This window comes from Xiphophorus hellerii, chromosome 10, assembly GCF_003331165.1.
Source record: "Xiphophorus hellerii strain 12219 chromosome 10, Xiphophorus_hellerii-4.1, whole genome shotgun sequence".
Lineage (NCBI taxonomy): Eukaryota > Metazoa > Chordata > Actinopteri > Cyprinodontiformes > Poeciliidae > Xiphophorus > Xiphophorus hellerii.
In genome coordinates, this window is record NC_045681.1 from 17,143,556 (window position 1) to 17,158,285 (window position 14,730).

The window sequence follows — 14,730 nt, forward strand, 5'->3', positions numbered from 1 at the left end:
CACAACCCAGCAAGAAACTCAGATGAATGTTCACACAATTATTTTTCTCCAAATGCTTCTTTCAATATTGCCATCTCCATGGAGACAAAAACATCAACAAAATGGATTCTCTAAAAGTAATCCTCTCAAACTACAATAAAATGTTTTCCAATCACTATTAATATTGCCGACTCTTTCTGAAAACGTAATCAGCGTGACAATATATTACAGCTCCAAATATGCAAATGACCAACACAGCATTTCATAAACAACTAATTATTCAAAACTCCTCTTTCTTAGAAAAATAAAACTAAACAATAATAAGTTTAAATCTAAACTACTTAGAAATAGTTCAGGAGAAATATATATCTAAAAACTTTTCTAATATTCAAGTATTAAAGTTTTATTTCAAGCAACGTATCCAAGGAGACCAAATGTGTTTTTGAGGCCTTTTCTGAAACCTGGTCCAGGCACTGACTTCTTATTCCAAAGATCTGAATAAATCAAAACCGATCTTCTAAAACCAGAAGTAACTTTTTAAACCAGATAAGCAGTGTTAAACCCCCACATTCTCACCAAAAATGTTAAGTAACGAATTAATCACAACCTGATTCACTGAAACCGAGATCAATGTTTTTCTAATGAATTTTAACATTCACTGTTAACATTCAACTAACTTCTGAAAATGATACGTCACTAAAATGCAATGGAGCAAAACACTGTTTTTCCTGGTCTTAAGTAATTACAATAAACTAAATAATTTAGTTACTTTGTGAAAAGAACAGGCACACATTGATTGTTCTTTAAAGACGTTTTCTAAGAATAAAGCTGTGTGTTATTGTTTAATCAATGTATCCATGGAGACGACAAACATTTTTCAAAAAGCTGGTTCCAAACCTTCTTTCAAACCAAAACAACTCCAGTCAGCATTACTGACATTTTCCAGAATTTCAAATAACTAGCATATAAATCACAAAACAAATTCAATTAACTCACAAATACGCTGCACCCCAAAAATGCTAATTATATTTTCCTAGACAGAGTTGTAGTTTCCAAAAATGAACATCAAAGCTGACTTTAACCAACTCAAATAATGTTTTGTTTCTTTTAAAATCAGTTCACCATGTAATAAAACTAAACGGATATATTAAAGTCTATCATTAGATACTAGGAGGCACAAGTTTGAAAAGTGTTTCTTAATTTTTTATTGAAGTCATTTTAAATAATGTCACCAATGTATCCATGGAAACTAAATATGTTTTTCTGGGCTTTTTTTAAAAAACTGAAAAAGAACCATCCAGTTTACCAAAAATTGGACACCAAAGTCATCAAAACTGATTTTTTTTACAAAGAAATCATTATTTTGTTTGTTAAAATCAAACACACACACACACTTATAATGCTTATTACTGGGGCGACAGTGGTAGGAGTTTGCCCTGCAATGGTCCGCCTCTGTCGTTGTGTCCTTGAGCAAGACACTTCTCCCAACTTTAGCTGGAGTTTATTGTTGGCATGACATAACATCGGTGGGTACAATCCATTAGCTTATTATCTTCAGTGTGTGAACGTGTGCATGAATGGAAATTTTATGCAAAGCGTCTTCGAGTGTCCTAATAAGCCGCTAGTCTGATGTGATTACCATGGAAACCACGTGTGTTTGTCCGGGCATTTTTCAAAAAATTGGACAGAAATCTTAACATTTGTTTTTTTTTCCCAAACAAGCATAACAGTTTTCTCAAACACCAGTGTTAATATCCCAGACATTTATCCACAAATGTCAATAAGCTATAATAATGCTTTTTCAAAAATAATATTAAATACTTAACATATTTCATTTATCGTATCCATGGAAACGGAGTGTTTATCATGGAATTTTTCAAAAAATAACGGTCAAAAACCAAGGTCATTTTTCAGACATTTGACGTTAATTTAACTAATTTGACTATAATTAAGTAAAATACATATATTTATTGACTCACTACACCACAGTTTAACATTCCTAACATTTCCAGCGAAATTCAGTTCAGAAAAAGGCTCATTAGTTAAGAACGATCTATGCTAGCAAAGAATGCTACTTGTCTTTTTTTTCTACAGCAGTCAGTATTTCTTTAAAACACACACAAACACAAAATAAACTAAACAAGTCACTAATATCTTAGTAATAATTTGCTTTCGTTTATTAAAAATAATAGAAGAATAATTTTAACCTTCCAGCTGGTCACCCTGTTGGTCCTTCTTCTTCTTCTGGTCAGGAACCGTCTGTCGCAGGTTTGTTATCCACGGGTTTCTTCAGCAAGTGCGTATTTCAGCAAGTGCTTCTTTAACAAGTTTTGCACAGCAGACTTTTCAACAAGCTCAAACCTTCCGAGGCTGTAAAGGCTCCTTCAGGCGTCTCTCTCAAAAGTCCCGTCGCAAAGGGGAAAGAACTCAGAAGGTCAGCGTCATTTATAGGCTTGAGGACGCTAACGTCGTTTCCATGACATTCATTGACGAACGCACGCACTGGCGCGTGAGAGAACTTGGACCACAAATAACGCAGATAACACAAGTATCGCGTTATCTTGTTTATCACTCCGTATGCTGTCACCTACTGGCCAACTAGTGTAATGTAGTGATGGGATTTTCGGCTCCTTTTCGAGATGCGGCTCTAATGGCTCTTCTTACTGTGGAGAGCCGGTGTTATGCCGAGAAATGCATGCCTGCCGGCTCTTTCGGCTCCCAAACGGCTCCCCATATATATTTTTTACATTATTAATTAATTAATTTAAACCTAATTTTATAATATTTTGTTTGATTATTGACATTGTTAAGCACTTATGATGAGTAAAAATGTCGCATAACAATGCTATAGCAATACCGATGCGTGTGATGTCTGCATGTGCCTGTGCAGGTTGTTTGTCGAGCCTGCACGATAGGAAATGCTGACTTTGCACAGTCTGCACTCTGCCCTGGAGCTTGATGTAGCATTAAAATGAGTCCAAATCTTGCTCCGTTTTCTGTCACTCATTTATTTTCACCTATTCAGTTCTCACACTGACTCCCCTTCTTTCTGTGCTTCTTGACCGCTGAGTGAGTGTCTGTACATAAACACCTGCCGACGAACGCTATACAGCTTGGCCAATTGCCTGCCGTTTCACAAAAAAAGTGGAGATAAACTTTTTTTTCAGTGTTTTCCCGCCACATTATTAATTGAAACTATGTGTGATTGGTCAGATGTGTGGAGCACACGCTTGACATGAGGGCAGTGGACCGACCGAGGGAAAAAAAACTCTCCGCTCTAGCACTGGCAGAAGAGCAAAACACGCAAGGAGAGGGAGAAGGGGGAGGAGAGACAGCGAGGCACGCAGGACAAAAAAAAATGATGTGGGGAAAAACTATCGGCTCTGGCACTTGCAGAGCACAAGCACAACTACAGGGAGGCGGAGAGACAGCGATATACTGTAGAAAAAAACCCGGCTCCCAAATAGGATCCTAAAACGGCTCCCATTGTCGAGCCGGTTCCAATCGTTCACTTCAAAGAGCCGGCTCTTAGAGCCGGATCGTTCACGACCGACACATCACTAGTGTAATGACTTTTTTTTTTTTTAAAGATTTTATTGGCTCGGGGGCTTCCGGTTGGACCCAAGATGGAGTAGACGCTTTTTCCGAAGCTCCCACCTCGAACATTACTATATTAATATTCACTTCGTGTCTGTTAATCCAATAGTAACTATAAGGTTACACTGGAACCCCGACCAGTTAGTCAAACGATGACCAGCAGAACAAAAAAAGAAGAGCAGAAAAAAGACGAGGGAAACATAATGGCGGTGCTAACGGCTACGCTAGCCGAGCACAAGAAATCCGTCTCAGCGGAGTTCAATGTGGCGTTTACTAAACTCGAAACAAAACTGGAGCGCTTTGAATCTACCATTGCCACCCACCACCAGCGTATTTCATCACTGGAGAATGTGGCCACTACCATGAGCGATGACATACAGGCAATTCAAGCTGAGCTAGCTACTGTGACCGGAGAGAACAACAGGCTGAAAGCTAAGCTAATTGACTTGGAAAGTAGGAGCCGCCGCAACAACGCCAGGTTGGTGGAACTCCCTGAAGGCATAGAAGGATCGCATTCGAAACCTTTTTTTCCCCCAACTACTTCTGGAGGTCTTCGGGGAAGATGTGTTGGAAAAAGGCTCCAGAGCTGGATCGAACACACCGGATGCTAACGGCGAAACCGGGCCCCGGTGAGAAACCCAGAGCCGTAATCGTGTGTTTCCACAACTATCTAATCAGGGAGCTCCTTACACGCAAAGCCAGAGAGTTACGAGGCAAGTTGAAATACAAAGGTACCCCGTTTCACATTTTTGAAGATTACTGCCCAGAGGTCTTACAGCAGCGCTCAGCTTACCGCGGGATCATGAAAGAACTGTATGATCCAGGGCTCAAGCCTGCTTTGCGCTACCCAGCCAAACTATTCATCGTGACCGAGTCGAAGGTTCCTGGCTTCACCTGAGGACGCCAAGCGCTATATTGGCTCTACTCATCCACCCAACTCTAGCCCGCCAGGGGAATAATTGTTAGCTGGATCTGAGCCTGTTTTTTTTTTCTTTTTTTTCTCTGTGGTATTAATCTAGCCACTTGCAGAACTCAGACGATTCTTCATAGCTTGTTTGATGCAAAGCTGTCTCTAAAAATTCTATACTTTATTATTATTACTATTCCGAACAACCTATACAATTAAAATTAACCCTGGACCTGATTACTTTTATATACACTGGGCTGTAATGCCAGTCTGGCAGATGGAAGACTCCAGCTCTGAGACGGTACATTTGCCATGTTGGTTACCAAAGGTGCAGCAAGAGCAGGAAACTATCTCAGTGTATCAATAGCAAATACTTGAAAACATCTGCGGTGTTCCTTAGGTCAAAAGACAGGAACATATACTGTGTTCCTTATGGGACAATTCAATTAGTTTTTCTCTTGTTGAGTGATTCCCTTATGTATGATCCCCAACTGGGCCCATGGAAAGTTTGACTTATTGGCATATACTCCTAATTAGTCACACACTCAAGAGATATTTTTACTTTTCTATAAAAGCAGGAGGACTGTGGTGATGTAGGGTATAATTTACACATATCATGCATGTTCATCATTAGTTTAGTATCATACCAAGTTCAAATGATTCTCATTTTCCAATAAAGACTCTTAGAGCCTGTTGGACACACACCTAGTGAATCTGAACCCGCTGTGTTAGTATGACTCTTTCTATATTTTCTGGGCCTTTTCATGATCAACCTTCGTATCCTGTTTTCCTTTGCTGCAGTATAACTTCTGTGCCTACTTCAGGGCATAGACATAGTTTAAGCAGGGCCATGCAGAGACCTTTGGAGGGGTAGGGGCTCAAAGTTAAAAAAAAGGGCACATTGAACAAGATCTTAAAACACTGTACAACAACATAGCAACAACCCATATTAATCAAGAATTTAATTGGAAAATTTTTTTTCCATCATCCATTTATTATCTCAGGTGTGCACAAAGTCTTTTTATACTGTGGGAGGAAGCCGGAGCACCCGGAGAGAACCCATTAATGCACATGGAGAACATGCAAACCCCATGCATAAAGAACCAGGCCGGGATTCAAACCCAAGACTTTATTTGCTGCAAGGCAACAGTGCAATCACATTCATCTCTTGAGCACCAGAGAACAAAGGAGATGTTTGCTGATTTCAGGAGGAACAAGATTAAATCAAACCCAATTTCCATCAAATCTCCCAAGGTCCAAAGACCCATCTTGGTAAAGTCTGTTGTCCAGATGAACACTGAGGTGTTCATATTGTTCAACAACCATCTCTTCTTCTCCCATCTAAAAACTCAACCTCTGCTGAAGTTTGCTTCTTTTCATTGCAAACTTCCCCAGCCGGTGAAATTTCTTCTTTGGGATCAGAGAAATCGATCCCTGGGACAGATTTGTCTTCATGGGTCCAGTCCTCTAAAGCTGCTTTTGTTAAAGCAGAGGTTGAGTTTTTAGATGGGAGAAGAAGTGATGGTTGTTGAACAATATGAACACCTCAGTGTTCATCTGGACAACAGACTGGACCAAGACAAAATCAGGAGGAGCGTGCCAAATGTTACATGGTGTCGGTTAAAGTATGGTGCAACAAAATTTTTCTTTGCGACGTCTGCGCGAACGTTGTCGCATTTCTGCGCGACGTCTTTGCTCCTCATTGCAAATGTTGCAACCAGGTAGGATAGGTCTTTGGACCTTGGTAGATTTAAGGTAATTTGCTCTTAAAATATGGGTCATGTCTTTAAGTGGTGACTTCGTTGGATCAGAGGTTGAGTCCAAAGACTCAACCTCTGAGGTCTTTTTACCACTAACTTCCCCGGCCGGGGAAGTTTGTTCAAGAGTATTCTCTTCTGAAAACTCAGTTTGATCTGAGTTTTCTTCATCCTGTGGATTTTGCTTTCCAGCCGGAGAAGCATTAAAAAGGTAAACATCATACTCCATGTTCTCGTCTTCAGAGTTGCCCGTCTCAAATGTGACACCAGGAAAAAGTGTGGTGACCACTTTCCTCACTCCAGTTGTAATCAAGTATCCGGCTCCAAAAGACAGAGGAAAAAACACGGTGGCCATTAATAGCTTTTCCATTTTAAAAATTGCTGAAGAAGGCAGTGCTACGGTGAAAGTGCTGATAGTCCAAGAGATGCTTGTAGAATACCTGATGCTTTGAGATGGAAGCATTCATAACCCCAGATGTTCTTTGATCTATGACATAGATTTATGTCATAGAAGTCGTCATAGCTACAATGAGCTCACTGTAGTTCTGGGGGAATGTCTTGCTTCTGATCGTTGCTATGGAAACGGTCAGGTCAGTTCTGCATGACTCAAACTATTAACCCTTTGCAACTGCGTCACTTAATCATTTGAGGCAAATCATTAATCATGACAGACGTCGGAAGTGTATATTTCAGGAGGCTGGGGATTAAAACATTGATTTTAATAGTTAAATATTAAGTTTAGATTGACAATAGTATATTAAAACCATTAAGTAGTTTTTTTTATCATTCTATCAAGTTTAAAATTTTGAATCATACTTGACTTAAAAATATCTTAGAAGTAAAATTAAATGTAACTTGCAGACATTTGCTGCTGCTGTTGTAAAAAGTGACAAGAAATTTTGCCTGCTTGGAGAAGAGCTACAAAGAAATAATTTTGGTTTAATCATTTTACACGTTAGCATAAATATAGAATAAAGAATGATCCCAAAGAAATGATGCTGCCGCTCCATATTTGATGGGTTGTAAACAACCCACTCCAACACATTTGTTCTGTATGGTGTGGAAATGTAAGTAATAGACAGAATGTAATGTCTTCCAGCTTTTTCTGTGTAATTGAGAGCTTGACGCCAACAGCAGCCCACATTGCTGATAGCAGGGAATGAGATAAATGAGTCCATTTCTACGCTCTCATGTAAACTGGTTATGAGTCTGGTGGTTTTTCACTTTTCTTGTATTTTAACTATTAAACAAACTGGTAAACAAATGTTTATATCTGTTTTTAAAAGAATAGCAGCTTCTCTCTTATGTCTCCGTCAGATGACCAGCATTAGCAGCTTTTGGTGACATTATTATTAATAATAATTAGATTGTTTTTGAATACGATGCAGGATTTAAAATGAACTGATGAAGATGGTCTATGTGTCAAGTCTGGCCTGGGAGGGATGTCTGTGGTTCCTTTCTGGCCCTGTTACCCCATCAACTCGATGTGGAAGACTAGCTGGGCAAATGCCTTTCCATGCAATTCAGCATGATTCTCATCTCCCTTCAGTACTCTATCTAAGATTTCTCCCATTGACCTCGGTTTCTCCAGTAGGATATCCACCAGGCCAATCGGCGTACAGAAGGTGAAGTTGTGAACGATGATATCGATTTTCTGGGCTCCTTTAGTGTTATAATCTGCTTGTAGTTTTGTTCACTGACTCCGCAGTGAACAAGTCTTTCAGTCTGTGTTGGCCACTTCTCCTAGCATTGAGAAATTAAAGTCAGACCAAGAAGAATGTTCAAAACATTTTATTCCTGGCAAAGATGCCATTTGGCTTGGCATTTCTATTTTGGATGGTTTGCATTTTCCGGTAGGCTTCATGATTCCTTCATGATTGAGCTGGCACATTTTAAACGTCACGGCCAAACGCTAGCAATCGGGTATCGTAATCTAATTCTTTGAAACTTGAAGTTCGCACCTCCATTAGACAATCATTTTTCAGTAGCCGAGGGTCTAGACCCCGTGTATGAAGCAAAGCGTAAATCAAGGAGCTGGTTTCTTTCAGGCTAGTGGGACACAACAGATAGAAATTGATCTTAAGTATGTGTGCAAAAATGCGTGTCTTTGTCAGTGACCCTCAGGACAACCTGTGAACAACAAAAACCTTCAGCAGCCATGGTAACTGTGGCCATCAGACAGCAGAACCCAAAGCCTGAGAACGCTGGTGTGGTTTCTTTTGAGTTTTAGCTGAAATTGTGATTTGTGGAATTTCTAACCGTATCAGAAAAACATTTGTTCTTCTTCTGGTGCAACGTATAAAAGAAAAAAAGACAAGCAGCACAAAGCTTACTTCAAGATGTTTATTGTTGTATCACTGTCATCTCTGACTTACATCAAATGCAAATTAAGAGAGAGATCATCTCAAAGCAGAAAGGGGAACAGTATACAACACGTCCAACAGGTCCAGTGCAAAAACAAGGTAGCAGAAGTTTTCCTGACTACATGACTAAGAACATTTAAAATTTTCACATTCATATATATATATGTATATATATATATATATATATATATATACTCATGTATTTGGTCTCATTAATCACAACTTCATGGAAAACACCAATTATTAGCTAAAACCTGAATCATGTAGCCCAATATCAGTTTTTGATGAAAATAAAAAAACAGTCAATAAATGATCAGCGTTTTGGAGGTTTTGCATTTCAGGCAGCCAGACTAGTTTATTTTGCTAAATTATTTCATGTAAATATTATTGCTGAGGGGCACAAGCAGGTCTTTTGACATAGATTAAAAAAATTTTTTTTAAAAGTAAATCAAAAAGGGCACTGAGGGCATCAAGGATAAAAGGGGCAGGGGCTCAAGCCCCCTTTGTACCCCCCCTCTGCACGTGCCTGAATTTAAGGAAGTCAGAACAAATCTTTAAAAATTCTCATTGAAAGATTAACTTAGTCAACGACAATAAACGATATATGTTATCAGCACATTGTCACCGATTGCGAATGTGTAAAGTATCTTATAAGTCAGTTGCAATTACAACAACCTATTTGAACTTTTACTGTTGATGTTGATGTTCAACCCAAACTCAAGCAAAACATTCAGAGCCTGGTGTCTCTTTGTAGTCTCCAGGATACCTCAAAAATACTCTTTGTTACACATTTGTTTCAGCAACTCCGGCAGAATCAAAAAGCTTCAACTGTCACACTCATTTCATCCCGCTAGATGGCACTGTTCTATTTGTCAGCATGATTGAATTGAGCAGATGCAGATGTATGTAATTTAAACCCTGTGATTGTGTCTTGTGGAGTTATTTAACTTCGTTTAACCATTGAAGACCTGCCATAGAACGAATGTGCCAAAACTTGTGTTTAGATTTTTATATGCTGCATTTTCCTTTTTGGACAATTCAATTAGCTATACATCAATTCAACCTTCATTACCTTCATTTTATTAATATGCATGTTGTGAGTGGCTCCACGATAACTAAGTAATAAACAACTGACAAGTACAATACAATACAAAAGAATTTAATAACTGTTTTTTCCTTCATGATTGTACACAACAAAAAATACAAGATATATTATGTGAAATTTACAAAAGACAAAATATATTTCAAAATAACAGAAATAAAAGAGTCATGCATTGTTTTTAAGTAGCGTCATGGAGCTGTGACAGTTCTTGTTGGCTCCCTGTGTGTGTTTTTTGGCCAAATGCTCCCTCAACAGTGGCAGCAGAGATTTGATGACAGCACTTTGGGACTGATTGTGAGGACAACCCACCGTGTTCCTGGAAACCCTGGTATGTCATCAACTGCCACACAGCTCCTTCTTGAGTAACTACCTTTTTCATACAGCATGGACCATAAATTGATGCACGACAGTCGTGTATTAGTTCCTGCTACTTGTCTTTAAAGAACAACAACCGATCATTGGGTCTGAGAGGTCACCTGACTGTCCCCTATGGAGATTTTTATTTGCCAGGATGTTACCATTTTTAGGATGTCAATTCTTGTGTCCAAAAATGCCTCACATGCTCCAAATCCCAGGTCCTTAAGCTGGTATACTAATCTCAACACTCAGCATCACAATAAAACTGGGGAAAAGCTAAGCTTGGGCTGTGTAGTTTCAGTCTAATCATTGTTAGTCAGTGTGGTATTTATGAAAAAAGACATTGACTTGATTGTCAAACGGGATGGAGCTGTTTGTAGAGGAACCTTTAGATTAAGTTTTTTACTAGGTTTAGCTATATAAAATCAAAGCTATTGTTCTGTCACTACAACTGGGGTCTTGCTCATTGCAATGGCTTGGCTTCACTGCCCCTATCAGTCCTTAAGGACTTCAGCTCCCGCTGGGAGGTGCTTTGGGTTCCCGATGAGGACTCTGTGTTCTGGCCCTCATTCTTTCTACAGGGTACGAGTCCCAAGAGCGCCTTCCTAAACATAGAGCTGGAGAAGATATAGACGATAGGGTCCAGAGCCGAGTTCAGGAAGTTTAGGCCCAACGACACAATGGTGAGTTGAGTAAAGGTGTAGAAAGCGGCGCAGTCCCATGGCCGGTAGGAGCGGATGACCCACACACCGATCGTGGTCACCGTGGTGGGAAGGAAGCACACGATGAACACAGCCACGATGGCGGCACACATTCTCATGGCCTTGCGCACCTTGTCAGGTTTTCCCATCTGCCTCTGCTTCAGGAAGCTGGAGATTCGGATGGAACAGAACAGCAGCATGGCCATGGGGATGATGAACTCCACCACCGTCAAAATACGGTGCATGCTAACCAGGATGATGATGCCGCGGGATGCCTCTTTGTAGGATGTAAAGAAGAAGCATTGGGTCTTCTCGCCTTTACCCTTGAGGTGGTTGTAGGCCAGCATGGGAACCCGAGGACTGATCACCAACAGCCAGACGAATGCTGAGACAAATGCAGCCTGCCGCTTGGTCATGCGGTTGAAGCGATGATGAGGGTGGACCACCTGGAACAAGAATCCAGAAATTAAGCGCTTTACTTTCAATGATTCAGTGTAGTTCTCTTTTTAGCTAATTTCATATCATTGTTTTGTTCAGCCTGGCAGCAGATGTGACGCTGCAGAGTGTTCAAAGTCATAAGAAAGAGTTTTTGAACGTGAGCTTTTGTACAGAAAACTAAATCTAACTCAACATAATACAGCTTTATCTGATGTAAAGGTGTGTAAGTGCCTCCAGTAGTCAAATTTGCTTTGTATATTTGAAGGAAGGTAGAAATTCAATAAAGGGGTCAGTGTTATGTGTTTTATGTGCCATTTTAAAGCACAATCAAGCAACTATGTTAGCTTCAGTTGTCATAAAAATGCTATATATACCTAAAATGACTTAAAAGAAATTTGACTTTGTAATTTAATGCCTTGAAATTGGGCCTCTGGCTCTTTAAGAGCAGTTTCGCCAGGTGTTTGCTAATTACTGCTGGATAGTCTGGCAAAAAAAAAAAAGGTAGAAAATAGTAGGTGGTGTTGGGGATAGAAGAAGGAATCATTCTTGAAAGAGACCCCAATTGGTAGACCCATACAGAAATAACCTTTGACCTCTCAAAATAAATCCATGGTTTTCCTCACCTTGAAGTATCGGTAAATTGCCACCACGGTCATGAGTGCGATGCTGGCCGACCGGTTGGAGAACATCAGGAAGAGGTTTATCCGGCACATGCCATCTCCAAACACCCAGTGGCCCCTGAGCAAGGCATCGATCCTCAGGGGCAGACTCACCAGGGCAAAAAAGTCAGCGATGACCAGGTTGAAGAGGAACAGGGTGTTGGGGTTCCAGGCCTTCAACTTAAACCAGAAGATCCATAGCGCCACCAAGTTTCCTATGAGCCCCAGTATGACGTCGATGATGAGGACCGGAGGCATGATGAGGCCCTCCAGCTGGATGCCGACAGGCGGGCATCCACCACCCCCAGGGACAGGAGTTGTGAGGTTTGAAACTGTGGTGAAGTTTGGTTGTGGGGCCATTTTTCAAAATAACACTAGACTGTAGAGAAGAGAATAAGAAGGGGGGGGGAAATGATGAAGCGTTACTGAAAAACACGCATGCGGCTTTAGTGATTACGTAATAACCCGAATGAACAAACAATAGAAAGTTTTGAAACTTGGAGTTTTCAACTTCCTCTGGTAAATTCCTTCCTTTTTTCTCTGACATTAAAAACCATACAGAAGGAACTTTGAGACATGACGAACATTTACTTGTATTACAGACTAAATCATTAATCATCGCTGGAGCATTTAAAGGAAAAAAAAAACTGTTTCAAATATCTAAAAGTGGAAACGTGATTCTCTTAATTATAATGTTATACAGCAATGATTGTAATATTACTTTATACATTAAAGGATTACGTAAAAAATCTTCAATCAAAAAACACATAACAGTCATAATAATAATAGCAATAGCAAATGAGTGAAATATATACATTATATATGTATTAAGGAAAGCTATAACATTTGTATATTTGTTTTAAATAAATAAATATTATTTTTCTTATAAATCACTATGAGCGCATGTTGCTTTCTACCTCATTTATGGTAAAAACACAAGTCGGCCCTCACACCCTGGCCAAATTAAACTGTGTTTGTTTCCACTCTGAATGCAGAGAATTAGAGGAGATTAGATTAATCCACTACTCACCAGTAGAACCGTTTCATTCATAAAGAGCTGCAGGAAGATATGGATGGATGAATGACCTTCACTGGTGTATTTATAGCTTCTACTGGGAGGGGTTGGGGGGAGATGTTCCTGTTTGGCTGCCCGGTTACGTTTTGAGAAGTAAAAAGTGACAGACGCAGCCTGGGGGGGAAAATAAAACATTTTGTAATATATTTCACAAAAGAGTTTTAAAAAAAAAGAAAAGAAGAAACAAACTCTTTTCTGGCACAGATTCCTGTTAGACATTACAACATTTAAGTTGATCCTTCCGTACGATCGAAGACTTTTTGAGCTGATAAAATCTGTGGTTTCAACAAAAATAATTGATCAGCTATTTTTAAAAACGCAACAGTTTGATTTTGTGATTGTTTTAATCCCGATTTGAATTTATACGGCAAAATTCTGTGGTTGTCAGAATTACTGCAGATTAGAGACATTTTTCTTCTTTTTTTTTCTCCACACTACACCACAACTGCAGTTATATTTAATAAATTTGAATATTTTTATGAAATTGTCCTATTTCATTAGCTAGATTCAGCGAATGACAACCGCTGTAATCACACACAGACTGTTGTTGCCACGCCTTTGTTTTTGTTCGCCACAACAGATTTCCACTTCACATTAATGGAAACAAGACATTTAAGATTAAATGTATCAAATGTTTTCAATTCACAAATGTGGGCGTAATGAAAAATATGCTTAATAGTTGCTTAAACGTTACTTTTAATCTGACCAGCCTCATCAAAACACATGTTCTTCTGGCCATTGTTCTCTTTTTACTTGTTTTGTGGTAATCTGTGTCTATCAAAGTACCTAAAATAATAATGCCAATAATAATAACAGTAACCAAATCTGGAGGGGGTTTTTTTTCAGCTCACGTGTTTTTTGAATCACAGTTCCTGTCTTATTCCAAGTTGCTGAAATCTCTACGGTGTCATTGCTGACCTGTCAAACTTTGACACAGGATTAGGAAATCAGTTGAACTCTTGCTCGTGATTATGTCCTAAGATTTGAGGAAGTTTGACAACACAAAAATTGCCAATGTGTGAGTTGAGTCAGCTGGCAGGAGGATTTAAAAGAATCAACATATTCTGTTGGTGATTTAAAGCTGATTCTCAAATATTTAACCTAATAAAACCTGCTAAACGTGTAATATTGATGGTAATAATGCAGGCGACCTTCCGCCTGTCTGAGCAGCCATTAGTTCAGAAAGACTTGATGCAACCAGAGGGTTCATTTTTGCTCTGAAGCGTTTGAACACCAGCGATGAGGGAGTGGAGTTGCAACTACAACCTGCAGGACAGTACCTAAGTACTTGGAGGTTTACCTGGAGACCCCCAAGTATAATACATGGAGCCTTGGGGAGCACCACCAGCAACTTGGGAATTTTGCAATTTTTAACTGTGATTACAATCTGACTGAATGAATGAATGACCAGACTGGAAGAAATCAACCAGCAATTTCTTTCTTTTTTTGTGTGTAATTTTCTTTGCACCAGGTTCTATTTGTAACACCATGAATACACCTAGCAAGTATTGAATGATGCTATGGGAATCCTGGTTTACATTGTTTTGTTTAAACAATGTAAACTGTGATATATCATGCCCATGATACATCTGCAAACTTTGAAATTCATTTTATTATTTTAAAATAAAGTGTTATTTGGAATACTTGTCAAATAAACCTAAATGTAGCTGAGCCCTTTTGTTGTTTGTTTTGTTTTTACAACAAATCGGTTTTGTAACTACAAAAAAAAAAAAAAAAAGAAAGAAAAAAGTACTTTCTTGTTTTAAGTACTTAATGCATCTTACATAGGCATGCC

At 39.2% G+C, this 14,730-nt stretch overlaps 1 protein-coding gene across 1 annotated transcript; it reads right to left on the reverse strand.

The window, feature by feature from the left end:
- Nucleotides 1–9,756: 9,756 nt before the first annotated feature.
- On the reverse strand, nt 9,757–14,308 carry LOC116727323 (hydroxycarboxylic acid receptor 2-like). Its single transcript, XM_032574698.1, has 3 exons — nt 12,891–14,308; nt 11,825–12,239; nt 9,757–11,209 (listed from the first exon to the last, which is right to left on the reverse strand). The coding sequence occupies exons 2-3, from the start codon at nt 12,218–12,220 to the stop codon at nt 10,526–10,528; spliced, it is 1,080 nt and encodes a 359-aa protein (XP_032430589.1). The 5' UTR covers nt 12,221–12,239; nt 12,891–14,308; the 3' UTR covers nt 9,757–10,525.
- Nucleotides 14,309–14,730: the final 422 nt, after the last annotated feature.

Coding starts and splice junctions, on each gene's coding strand:
- LOC116727323 (XM_032574698.1), bottom strand. CDS start 12,220: ATGGCCCCACAACCAAACTTCACCACAGTTTCAAACCTCACAACTCCT. Junction 11,210..11,824: donor CAATTTACCGATACTTCAAG/GTGAGGAAAACC, acceptor TTCTTGTTCCAG/GTGGTCCACCCTCATCATCG.